Raw genomic sequence first — 13,034 nt, forward strand, 5'->3', positions numbered from 1 at the left:
GATTCCAATCCTAAATCTATCTAGCTGTCTCTCCATCTGCAAAACAGGGTTTAAAATTTCACAATATATACAAATAGTGATATATGTTATAATATATAATAAAAATAATATAAAATACATAAAATAATTAAAAAAACATAAAAATCATGTTATATGTCAATTACATCTCAATAAAACAAAGCAAAACCAAAAAAACCCATACACACAACAAAAACCCGTTTTGTAAAGTTCTAATGACAGGGATTATAAAGACATGGATTAAGTGCCCAATAGGTGGGTCATGCTTAAAGGGGACGCATCATCACACAGGCAAGGGGCTTACCCCCGGTGCAGTTCTGGCTTTGAGGCGGGCGGGCTCTTTAAGGCTGCGTGGGCCTAGTCGCCTACGCCAGTCTCCCCGCCCTCCCTCGGACCTGGGGTGGGAACTCTCCAACCCGGAACTGAAGGCCGCGCGCTGCCGGCGCCGCCAACCCGCGTCCCGGAAGGAGCGAGCCTGCGACGCAGGAGCAAGTGAGTGAGAGCGGCGCCGCCCGCCGGCTGCTGGCGCGGCTGAAGCCGGGCGTACCCCGCCTCCTCGCCTTGGGTTCCCCCAAAGAAGGCGGGCGAGCAGCGTGCAGCCGCGCCGTGCCTCCTTGCGCGTCGGTTCCCGAAATAGGGCCTGCCCACCCCCAGCCGCCCGCGCCCCTCCCGTGGGCTGGGCGCGCCCTCTGCACACAGCGACCGCGCCGCGGCGCCCAGACTGTGTAGCATCCCTGCCCCGGTCCCCGGCCCCTGCTCTGTCGCCCGCCGCCGGAGCGGTGACCGCCCGTCCCGCCGTTCCTCCGCTGCCACCGCTGCCCGCACCATGGGCAGCGAGCAGAGCTCCGAGGCCGAGAGCCGACCCAACGATCTGAACTCCTCAGGTCGGTGTCCTAACTCCCACCCTCCTCCAGCCGGCCCTGTCTGCTTGCGGAGGGAGATGCCTCCCGACCTAGTGGGGTCTGGGACCGGCGGCCAGGAACGCACAGAAAGTCCTCACCACGCTTTTTTCTTAAAAAAGGAAAAAATGTCACCATCTGTCCTAGCCTTGAGTCCCCTGATGGAAGTGAGTGCCTGTGACTGCAAGCTAAGTCGGCGTGGGTGCCCATGCGCATTATTTATTTTCGAAACAGCTGTTTCTCCCAGCTACAGCCTCCTCTTTAAAAGACGACCTAATTAATTTTTGGCGTTAGTACTCATGACTGACAGTGAGATTTGGCTCACACAGTGGGTGGATCATAGACAGGACCTCTAAGAAGAGGTTCCTTCTTAAAAACGGATCTTAGAGGTTCCTTTTCAGAAGGGATGTGTGACAGGTGTACAATCGCTTTGAATCCTTGTGTGCAAACGTCTCTAGAAACTGCATTGTCCTCTTAGAAGGTGTCTCGGCTCCTTTTCTAGTATTGTGGAAGTTGGCCAAGATGTTATAGTTGGCCAAAACGATGGATTTTGGTGTTTTCCTGTATTCTCCTTCCTGTCCATATTTTTAAGATCTCTCTCAGCATTTGAGGTAGGAATAGGAGGATTATTGTGCCTGGAGTATAGTGAGCACTCAATAAAGAAAACAGCTGATGCTTAATTAAGGATCATTTGCTGTTTTTTTTTTTGTTACCCACAAACGCTAGGAGAACTGGGCCTGCTCTGGCTAAACTGTGGGGTTGCTAATCCAAACCGGTTAAATCTGGAGCCCCAAAAGAGCCCCTGGACATAGAACTTCTCTGTTCCTGGTAGGCTGTGTAATTCAAAATGCAGAAGCTGACGGATGTGGGGGTATTCCACACTCAAGTGTGTCCTTCAAGACTAGCTCAGCCCTGCGTTCTAGAGGCTAGATTGGGACAGCTTTTAATGGTGCAGCAGCATTTACCAGTTTTGCTGCATTTTTCCATTTCCTTGGAAGACCCAGAATATGATATCCTTTATACAAATACGGTTGATAATTGCTACTCCTTACTTTCTTGCCTCTATGTCAGGCCCGAAGCATATTTAGGGGGAGGAAGTGTGGCGTCTTTCTGATGTGCTTGCTTACCTGCTAACCAACAGCATGGGCTCTAACCAATGCTATAGCATACTAACCAATACTAACCAACAGCGTAGGTTAGAGTTTGCCTGTTCCCCTGTGCCAAGTGTTTTACATGTGTTTACGTTTAATCCTCAAAGAGAGCTCGTTTTACAGACACGGGCATAGCTAGAGGCGAGCTAGAATCCAGTGAAAGCCATTTTCTTCTGGGGTCTGGGGAAGGAGGAACCACTTAACTAGGAGCAGGAAAGATTTCTGGTTGGGATTTGTAAAAGGTTAGGTAAATTACCAAAAGAGGTTAAGAGAGATTTCTTGAAGAGCCGTAAAAGTAGCAGAGATTCTAAAAGAGTGAATGCCCAGCCTCAGGAGACACTAGCTTCCAGGAGGTGGGGCGGTTCTCTGGCATCCCTGGATCAGTCTTTGGGCCATGACTACGATGAGCCTGCAAATACTACCTTCTCGAGTGTAAAACACTTTAGAGGTTCATTCTTGCCCCAACCAGAAAGATACTTAGGAAGGGGAGGATATCTTGGTCTAGGGAGTCCTTGGTAGTTTGAATCACTTCCTTCCAAATGCATTACATTCTCACAATGGACCTGAAATTGACCCGCCTCTCTAGCAGTCCTACAAATGTATGAATTTTGCCTCAGCCTAGAAGGGACCTGCAGTTTATTTCTGCGCTTCTGGGACTAATGCCTGTGACCTGGAGGGTATGACAGGACTGGTGCCTCACGATAGACCCATCATCTAGGGTTGAGAAGCAGGGGTTTTCCCGTGACTAGGATCTGTTGAACATTCCTGGCTTGCTGTGATAGGGTGGATAGACAGCTTTGCAACCCCACTGTCACAGGGTTGGGCCATGTATGCCAACAACCATAGACCTCCAGTTCCTTTCCCAAGCACTGTTGGCCTTGGGTAAGTCACAGCCGAATTTTGTACCCTCATTTCCTCATTGGTAAAATAGGCACAAATGTCAGGAGGATCGAAGAAGTAAATATTAAAAACATAATCTGCCTACGTTTTTATGTACTGAATAATAAAATATTTCTAATTACAAAAGCAGTTTCATGCATGTTATAGTGTCCTGTAATATTTGAGTTTTTTTAATACTATAGGAAATAAGGAGTAAATATATATATTATATAGAAATAAAATATACAGAAAATAATTCATCCCTCTAGTCCATCCCCCACTGCAGGGTAACTATAGTTAGCATTTTTGTGTGTAAAATGACTACACTGAAACAGCTTTGGTGAGGCATAGGTGGCTAGCTAAGATGCAGCTCCTGAGCTTATAACTTGATTTTCAGTGACCCCTTCTCCAGCTAAGCACAGAGCCAAGATGGATGATATTGTGGTTGTGGCCCAGGGCTCCCAGGCCTCACGGAACGTCAGCAACGATCCCGATGTCATCAAGTTGCAAGAGATTCCAACCTTCCAGCCGCTTTTGAAAGGTAAGGCTTGCATTTTGTCTTCTCTGGACTTGCTGGAAAGCTTTGCGTAGCCCTACTTCTCTCTCTCCAGATAGCCATGTCTTACTCTTTCATCTCCTTTAGGTGTTTGTGTAAATAGCATCTTCTTGGTGAAGCCTTTCTTGATTGCCCTATTTAGAAATTGCAACCTTTTTTCCCACCTGGCTTTCTCTCTAGTACTTAATCACCACTGACTTACTGCAGAGTTTACTTATTTGTGTACTGTCTGTATTCTCTGCTAGAATGTGAGCTCCGTGATGGCAGGAACTTTCTGTGTTTTGTGCTCTGTTTTATTCTCAGCACTTGGAATAGAGCCTCAATAAAGTAGAGACTGAACAAGTGAATGAATGAATGAATGATGTTGGAGTTGGCACCTGCCTGTTTTATTTCCAGGGAAAGATTTTCATTCTTTTTTTTTGGTGAGGAAGATTGGCCCTGAGCTAACATCTGTTGTCAGTCTTCCTCTTTTTTTTTTTTTTAAAGATTTTATTTTTTTCCTTTTTCTCCCCAAAGCCCCCCGGTACATAGTTGTATATATTCTTTAGTTGTGGGTCCTTCTAGTTGTGGCATGTGGGATGCTGCCTCAGCATGGCCTGACGAGTGGTGCCATGTCCGCGCCCAGGATCCAAACCGGCGAAACCCTAGATTGCTGCAGCGGAGCGCGCGAACTTAACCACTCGGCCATGGGGCCAGCCCCTAAGTCTTCCTCTTTTTGCTTGACACCGCCACAGCATGGCTTGACGAGTGGTGTGTAGGTCCCTGCCTGGGATCTGGGCACACACCTATGGGCCACTGAAGTGCAGTGTGCAAACTTAACTGAGCTGGCCCCAAGATTTTCATTATTTTTTGTGGTCTGGACTACAATTGACTAGTTCACTTGTAATTCATCCTGGCAGCCATTTTGTATGAGAGGAGAGAGTGTGTGCAAACCATCAGCCCTCCTGATTTGTGTATATTGCGGTAGTTACCTTGTAATATGAATTTTATTATTCAAGAATTTTACTCTATATTTTTATTAACTTTATATTAATATATGATTTTATTTTATTATTTTCATATCTCCGTTGACTAGTGGTAGTGATTTTCTATTAACTGAATGGGGTTTCTGCTATAAGAATCCCTCTTTCTGTCTCCCTCTCTCCTGAACCTAAGGCCCTGGGTTACTTCCTGGTACACTATAACATAAAACGTCTTACATCTACATAGCAATTTGTATTAACCCTCCCCTCCGCAGCACACACATCATCCCTTTAATTCTTACGTCATTAAATATGTTTGAATGATTCGTGCCAGATCAGACAGGTGGCAGAGAGGTTGAACTTGAACCTCGTCACCGATGTCAAATCCTATACTAGTTACACTATTCCACACTGTACTTAAAAAACAAAAATAAAACAAATGGTGCTTTATAGATGAGCCGTATATCATCTCATTCCTCCCAGCACTTTGTCTGCTTTACAGACGAGGAAATAGAAGCTTTCAGTCTTTTCCCACAGGCCTAAGTCTTAGGCTTTGGTGAACTCTTCTGGCTCTTGCATAGAACAACACTTTACATCCTGTTACCCATCTTACTAGTTTTCATTATTTTGAGGAATAACGTGACTCTCCAAAGACGCCAACATTAATGAAATTTTGCATATCTCTACATATCCTTGTACGGTCAGGTTAAAGGGCAATCAGATGAAATTTCTCTTTAGAAATAGAGGTGGACACCTGTATTCTGTACTCCATCCCTTCTGGAGTCGCACGTGGTATTGCCCACAGTCACAATTTTCATGCCTCTGCTTCCTGTTAGTCGTGTCCTTTCTCCTCCCAAAGTCTTCCAGTCCTAGGTGAGGTCTTCTGTGACAAATTTTTGTCCCCACTTTAGAGAAATACTAAAAACAAGCAAAAACAAAACAACGACAACAAGAAAAACACCAGAACTTTGAGATATATTTAATAATGTTTTGGGATTAGTGTTTCTTTTATAAGCATTTGAAATAATACGTATTTTATGATGATAAGTGGACTAGTGGAGAAACATCTCGGAGAAGGCTTGGTTTAAGGGTAGCTAACCTCAGAGTTAAATCGTCGCTGGGAGCCCTAAAAGTGAGTAATTCTGTAGTGCGGTTAATGCCATGCAGCTGGCCTTGGTCACACTGATACCTGGATTTTAATGGGGACGTGGCCCCCAACTAGCTGTGTTGCCCTGGCCTTGTTTTTCACTTCTTTGAGCCTTGGTTGTTGAGAACATTGAGAATAGGTGTGGGGGAGGGGAAAGCTGGCGGGGAGCAGATTAGGAGGTGATCTGGGATTTGGCTCGGGAAGGTGGAGAAATTACCTGATGAGAGAGGCATGAAAATAGAAATGGCAACATGTGGCGGTGGCCAGACTGCAGGGAACGCAAAAGACCAGTGAGCATTTGAGTCAATGCTCTTGTTTCAGTTGTGAAGAAGAAACCTCTTGGACAGTTATTAGAAGAGATAGGCAGTGGGGACAATTGCGTGGAAATAATAATAAATATAATTATAATAATAGTAGCTAATCCCAAATCCCCATAATCTGCATCATAGTTATTATTCTTTCCATTTTACAGATTAAAACATTGACAGCTAAAATTCATTGTATAAAGTCACATGGCTATTAGTGATGGCCATCTCAAGATGGCATCAGAATATTGAGTTTTTAAGTATTTTGTACATAGAATAAGACTAAACTTCCGATTTTAGCAAAGCCCTATAAAAATCTCTAGGCTGCAGGGGCTGGCCCGGAGGCGCGGTGGTTAAGTTTTTGCACTCTGCTATGGCCGCGCCTGGGGTTTGCAGGTTCAGATCCCGGGCATGAACCTAGCACCACTCATCAGGCCATGCTGTGGCAGCATCCCACATAAAAAAAATAGAGGAAGATTGGCATAGATGTTAGCTCAGCGACAATCTTGCTCAAGCAAAAAGAGGAAGATTGACAAGAGATGTTAGTTCAGAGCCAGTCATCCTCACAAAAAGAAAAAAGGAAAAACTCTAGGCTGTAACAGGAAGCAGGGTGATGGGTGTGAGTTGGTTTGCATTTTGAAGTGCAGCATTTGTTGCAGAGCCTCCTGCTTTGACATTGTTCTGCCAGGTGATTTAAAGCCCTGCTGGGGCCTGCTGGGCTGCTCCAGGGGCCACTCATCACTGTCCCCTTTATACTCTCTTCTCTTCTTTCCCCCTTTCCTGCTTTCAGGATGAGGCTATTTCTCAAAGTAGTAAAAGGGCCACACAGTGAGGGCTGTACCCCCCCAGGTTTGATTTCAGAAAGCTTTTATTCAAGTTAATGACAGTTTATTCTTTCCAAACAATATATTCCAGTATTACACAGAGTTCACTATTGTTCCATAATGTCATATGATGGAATGCTGCCGCTGGTGGGTGATCTGCAGAGGCAGTGGCTGGGCGAGTTTAGGGCTATTTGTATGACTGAGGTAATGTTTGCATTTTTAATAAGCAAGCAGATTCTTTCTTTGGTCTTAACTCTTTTGGATAAATATACCAGAGTCTAATTTATGCTCCATACTAATGTCAAATATCTGTTCTTTTTTTTTTAGCCAAAAGAATTTCTGTTTTTCATAGCAGTCTCTGAATTAGCAATTTATTTTGAAATATAAAATATTTAATAGAAAATGAAAAATTAAAAAATTAGAAAGTAGCAGTAAATGGCCACAACAGAACACGAAAGCACAATGTATTTGATGTAAATTAGTCAGATTTCCAGGGGTTAAACCAACCCTATAGATGTCTTGCTTAAAATGCAACCACTCATATTTTTTAATGAATCACACTATTTTGTGTACTTCTATAGAAATGAAATATTCAACAAGAGAAATGCAACATTAATGTTTTATATATAAAGTTATAAAAATACTTATTCTGTTCATGAATGTATGCTTACATATGCCAGACACGCACTCATGCATGGGCGTGCGTGCACATATGACATTCTTTGCAACTGACCTATTTTTGTTACTGACCTTCGTTACAACATTGGCTTGTCTTGCTGCGTAAGGAAGGGACTGTCCTTGTTACCAACAAGGAAGGTCAAACACATATAGTGTAGATGCTTAAGTGATGCTAATAGGGAGTTTGTGTTTGGTTGTTAAAAACATAATGTATGGGGCCGGCCCAGGGGCCGAATTGTTAAGTTTGTACGCTCTGCTTCGCTGACCCAGGGTTTCACCAGTTTGGATCCTGGGCGCGGGCGTGGCACCATTCATCAGGCCATGCTGAGGCGGCATCTGACATGCCACAACTAGAAGGACCCACAAGTAAAAATATACAACTATGTACCCTGGGGGCTTTGGGGAGAAAAAGGAAAAATAAAATCCTGAAACAAAATAAAACAAAACAAAAACCATAATATATGTGAAGTAGATTTTCACAGTTGAAAAGAGCCTGGGGCCTTTCTTGTTGGAGCAAAATCTCATGGAACAGCATTGAAGGCTCTCAGATCACATGGAACATTGAGAATGTGTTGAGATTGAAGCTGGGGAAGAATGAATCAATGGAACATGGTGGTAAGAACATGAGGGAGCTACATTTCAAATGAGCAGTTTATTCATATCTTTCTCACCCGTTCATCCATTAGCCAGACAAATAAAATATAGGTAGAAAGTCTTTGCATTTATCAGACACCTGTCTCTGCCACGATGAGACCTCATCTCTGCTTTGGGAAATGAAGTGCCAAAGGAGGAGTTGAGAGACTGGATGTTAATCAGAGCACGGTCTTCTCTGAAGGGCCTAAAGATGACCCCTGAGCCTAGGGTTGATCCTAAGAGTATGTTTTCCCCAAACACCACGTTTGAAGAGTTGATAACTTATTGCTGATTGCCTTGCAGGTTTATTTGTGTATGTAATAGCTCTTCAGTTAACCTTTTAAACGTGGCCGTTAGCCAGCAAAGTGTGAGCGTTACTCGGAAGAGTGGGAAGCACCAGGCAAACGATCGCTTTAAACCGGTTGAGTAGGTGAAGCCACTTGGCAAGAGCAGCCCCACTTTTTCCTCACTCCGGTAAATCTCTGTACCTGGCTCCCTTCTTGTTTCTTTTCGTTAAATCTCAGAGAAGAGAGTTTTTTTCAGTTGTACTCCTTTTTCAGTTGTTTCTGTGCCTCTCTGCAACTTCACACCTCTCCATTTCACTTTTTCCTTTATCTGCTGGGACTTTGCATCTGTGCTTTCCTTGTCTCTAACATCTAGCTTAGTGAACCCCTTTCCTCTTGTGCAGACACACGGATCTTCCCATCTTTTAAATAGAAAAGACAAAAATACCGTCTTTTGATTCCATTGTCCCTCCTGGCTACCATGCTTTCTCTTTTCTTATCTCTGCTGCCAAATTTACTGACGACATGGCCACTCTATGCTGTCACTGCATCTTTCTGTTTCTTCCATTCTCGAGGTTCTGTGGTCAGGTCGAGGTTCTGTGGTCAGGCTCTCATACATCATTTCATTAACATTTGCTTCTTTGGAGGGTTACTAGTGGTTTCTTCTTGTGCCTAAAGTTTTTCTCAGTTCACCTTCTTCTCTTCTTTTCCATGTTTAACATAGATTTCCATCCCACCTATTAAAGCTCCCTTCCTTTAGCTTTACGACTCTTCTCCCCCCGCCCCCCTGCCATATTCTGGTTTTTCTCTCTCACTCAGTAGCCTCTATTCTCTGCACAGCATTGCCTGTGCTCTTTTGGAGTTTTGAAATATATACATCTAGATGATTCTAAGTCTTTATCATCAGCTTCTTGTCCATTTCTCCAAATATGAACTAATCAACACAGCCAGGTGTTGGTACTTTAAATTCAGCCTGCCCCATCTTCCACCTGTGTATATATTAATTTATTCGTTTCTTTTATTTATTCCACAGACATTTACAGGACCTTATTTTTTATGGAAGATTAGCCCTGAGCTAACATCTGCTGCCAATCCTCCTCTTTTTGCTGAGGAAGACTGGCCCTGAGCTAACATCTGTGCCCATCTTCCTCTACTTTATATGTGGGACACCTGCCACAGCGTGGCGTGCCAAGCGGTGCCATGTCCGCACCTGGGATCTGAACCGGTGAACCCTGGGCTGCCAAAGCGGAACGTGTGCACTTAACCGCTGCGCCATCGGGCCGGCCCCAGGACCTTATTTTTGTTAGGTAAATAAGACGCATTCATGTGCACTTGAAAAGAATGTGTTCTACAGTTGTCGGGGATAGTGTTTTAGGTCAAGGTGTGGTTGATGGTGTTTAATTAATTAATTAATTAATTCTATCACTTACTGCAAGAGATGTGTTAAAATCTCCAGCTGTGACGTGAAGTTGTCTATTCTTTTTATCCTGTCTGTGTTTTGGAAATCTGTTATTAGGCATGTACACATTATTATATTGACCCTTTTATCATTGTGAAATGTCCTTCATCTATGGTATTATGCCCTATCTTGAAGTCTGTTTTCTCTCATGGAAATAAAGCCACTCCAACGTTGTACACTTACTGTTTGCATGGTATGTCTTTTTCCATTCTTTTATTTATTTATATTTTTATCTATGTCTTTATATTTAAAGTACATCTCTTGTACACAGCGTATAGTTGGGTCTTGCTTCTGTATCTAGGCTGACAGTTTGCCTTTTAATTGGAGTATAAATTGATATGGTTGGATTTAGGTGTACCATTTTGTTCTTCATTTTCTATTTGTGCTGCTTTTGATCCCTTTCATACTCCTTTCCTGACATTTTTGGATCAACTGACTATTTTTTAGTATTCCATTTTACTTTCTCTATTAGCTTTTTTAGTTGTACTCTTTTGCATTATTATTATTACTATTTTCTTCTTCTTCTTCTCCCCAAAGCCCCCCAGTACATAGTTGTATATTCTAGTTGTAGGTCCTTCTGGTTGTGCTGTGTGGGACGCCATCTCAGCGTGGCTTGATGAGTGGTGCCATGTCTTCGCCCAGGATCCGAACTGGTGAAACCCTGGGCTGCTGAAGCAGAGGGTCGAACTTAACCACTCCGCCACGGGGCCGGCCCCTGTATTGTTTTTCAGTGCTTGCTCTAGGGATTACAATATACATCCTTAACTTATAGTTCACATGGAGTTAATATTGTACCAGTTCACATAAAATGTAAGAACCTTCCAATGGTATGGTTCCTCTCTGTCCTCCTTCTCTATGCTAATAGCTCCGTACAGTGCATCTCCGTGTCAGAAATCCCATGTGGTTTTATATATGTATATGTACTGTTTAAACAATCATCTATCTTTGAAAGAAATTAGGAGAAGAAAAAACTGTATATAGAATGTTATCTTTACCCACATGTCTTAATTCCTTCCTGTAGATTCAAGTTCTCATTTGATGTCATTTATTTTTAGTCTGAAGAACTTCTTGTAGCATTTCTTGTAGGGCAGGTCAGTTGGAAACCAATTCTTTCTGTTTTTATTTATGTGAAGATGTCAGTTTTTGTTCAGTTTCGTTATAAAGTTTCTTTCCTTTTTTTGGTAATTACTGAATTCTTAAGGAGACATTGTGAGACTCTGTGAAATCTCATTTTTCAGCACACTTGCTTCCACCAATTATAATATGCATTGATGTTTCTTGCTTGAATTAAATATACAGAGATGGTTGCCAAATAGTGATTTTCTAACTTTATCATTCCTTCTACATTTATTAGTTTTCATTATACTGTCAGGAGGAGCTTTCTCTTTTCCCTATTTATTTATTCATTTATTTATTTGTCAGCCTGAAACGGTGAATTCTTATTTTATTCAATGAGTTATAATCTGTGGCAATCATTATTTTCAATCTCAAAATTCTCCAAATTTAGCCAGTTGGCGCACTGTCAGTCTAGCTTTCTGTGTCCTTTTGACATATGCTCATTATTCTTTGAATATGTTTTTATTTCCTGGCGCAATATAATGTTCCCAGTTTATCTTGTTTTTCCCTGGCCTCGGCCCTAGAATCAGGCATTTCTCCAGGAACCTCAGTTCTTTTAGTGGTGAGTGGTATTTAGAAGCTGCTCCTAGGCCCTCTCAGTGGATTTAGCAAGGAAATGTTCATATGTATATACGTACACACGCAGTCACACGTTTACCCATATATTTATTTCTATATTTACCTGTATATTGAAAATGAGCTCACACTGGTGTGCTCCATATGTCTTTGATCTATAGGTTTACAGGTTTTCTCAAATACTTTGGACATTGTTTCTTCCAATATTTTTCTGTCCCCACTGCTGCCTCTTTCTGGGTCTCCAGTTTCTGTGTTAGACCACTTGATATTTTCTCACAGGTCACTGATGCACCTTTCAAAATTTTTTTTTCTTTTTAGTCATTTTCCTTTCTCTCCTCACTTAGGATAATTTTTATTGCTGTGTTTCCAGGTTCAGTGGTCTTTTTTACTGTCATGTCTATGCTGCCCTTAATCCCATTCAGTGTATTTTTAATTTCAGATAATTGTATTTTTCAGCTTTCAATGTTCCTCTCCTTTTTTTTTTTTTAAAGATTTTATTTGTTTCCTTTTTCTCCCCAAAGCACCCTGGTACATAGTTGTATGTTCTTTGTTGTGGGACCTGCTAATTGTGGCATGTGGGACGCTGCCTCAGCGTGGTTTGATGAGCAGTGCCATGTCTGCGCCCAGGATTCGAACCAACGAAACACTGGGCCACCCGCAGCGGTGCGCGCGAACTTAACCACTCGGCCACGGGGCCAGCCTGATGTTCCTCTCCTTTTTAAAAAAAAGTCTTCATTTGGGTCCATCCCAGGGGTGCAGTGGTTAAGTTTGCACGTTCCGCTTTGGTGGCCCGGGGTTCACTGGTTCGGATCCCAGATGCAGACATGGCACCACTTGTCAAGCCGTGCTGTGGTAGGCATGCCACATATAAAGTAGAGGAAGATGGGCACAGATGTTAGCTCAGGGCCAGTCTTCCTCAGCAAAAAGAGGAGGATTGGCAGCAGATGTTAGCTCAGGGCTAATCCTCCTCAAAAAAAATTAATAAATAAAAATTAAAAAAAATTTTTAAAGTCTTATTTTCTCTGCTTATCATGCTTATGCTTTCCTCTACTTTTTGCACATATAGAGTGTATTTATAATAACTTATTTGTTTGTTTGGTTGGTTGTTTTTTTGAGGAGGATTAGCCCTGAGCTAACTTCTGCCATCAGTCCTCTTCGGTTTTTTTTGCTGAGGAAGGCTGGCCCTGAGCTAACATCCATGCCCATCTTCCTCTACTTTATATGTGGGACACCTGCCACAGCATGGCTTGATAAGCGGTGTATAGGTCTGCACCCAGGATCCAAACCAGCAAACCCTGGGCCACTGAAGCGGAGCATGCAAACTTAACTGCTGCACGACTGGGCTGGCCCTATAATAACTTTTTTTTTTTTTTGAGGAAGATTAGCCCTCAGCTAACTACTGCCAGCCCTCCTCTTTTTGCTGAGGAAGGCTGGCTCTGAGCTAACATCTGTGCCCATCTTCCTCTAGTTTATACGTGGGACGCCTACCACAGCATGGCTGCCAAGTAGTGCCATGTCCGCACCCGGGATCCGAACCAGTGAACCCC

At 43.0% G+C, this 13,034-nt stretch overlaps 1 protein-coding gene across 2 annotated transcripts in view; it reads left to right on the plus strand.

The window, feature by feature from the left end:
• Window positions 1-218: 218 nt before the first annotated feature.
• The window catches only part of BORCS5 (BLOC-1 related complex subunit 5), an 84,652-nt gene continuing 71,836 nt past the window's right edge, over window positions 219-13,034 (plus strand). The window contains exons 1-2 of one of the 2 annotated variants that reach the window (XM_044775147.2): window positions 219-510; window positions 3,345-3,488. In XM_044775147.2, the coding sequence (XP_044631082.2) occupies window positions 234-510; window positions 3,345-3,488 (421 nt within the window). In that variant the 5' untranslated portion in view covers window positions 219-233. Of the gene's footprint in view, window positions 903-3,344; window positions 3,489-13,034 lie in introns of both variants that reach the window. The other variant, XM_014834202.3, reaches the window with a different exon arrangement.

Source organism: Equus asinus, chromosome 22, assembly GCF_041296235.1.
Source record: "Equus asinus isolate D_3611 breed Donkey chromosome 22, EquAss-T2T_v2, whole genome shotgun sequence".
NCBI classification, from domain to species: domain Eukaryota; kingdom Metazoa; phylum Chordata; class Mammalia; order Perissodactyla; family Equidae; genus Equus; species Equus asinus.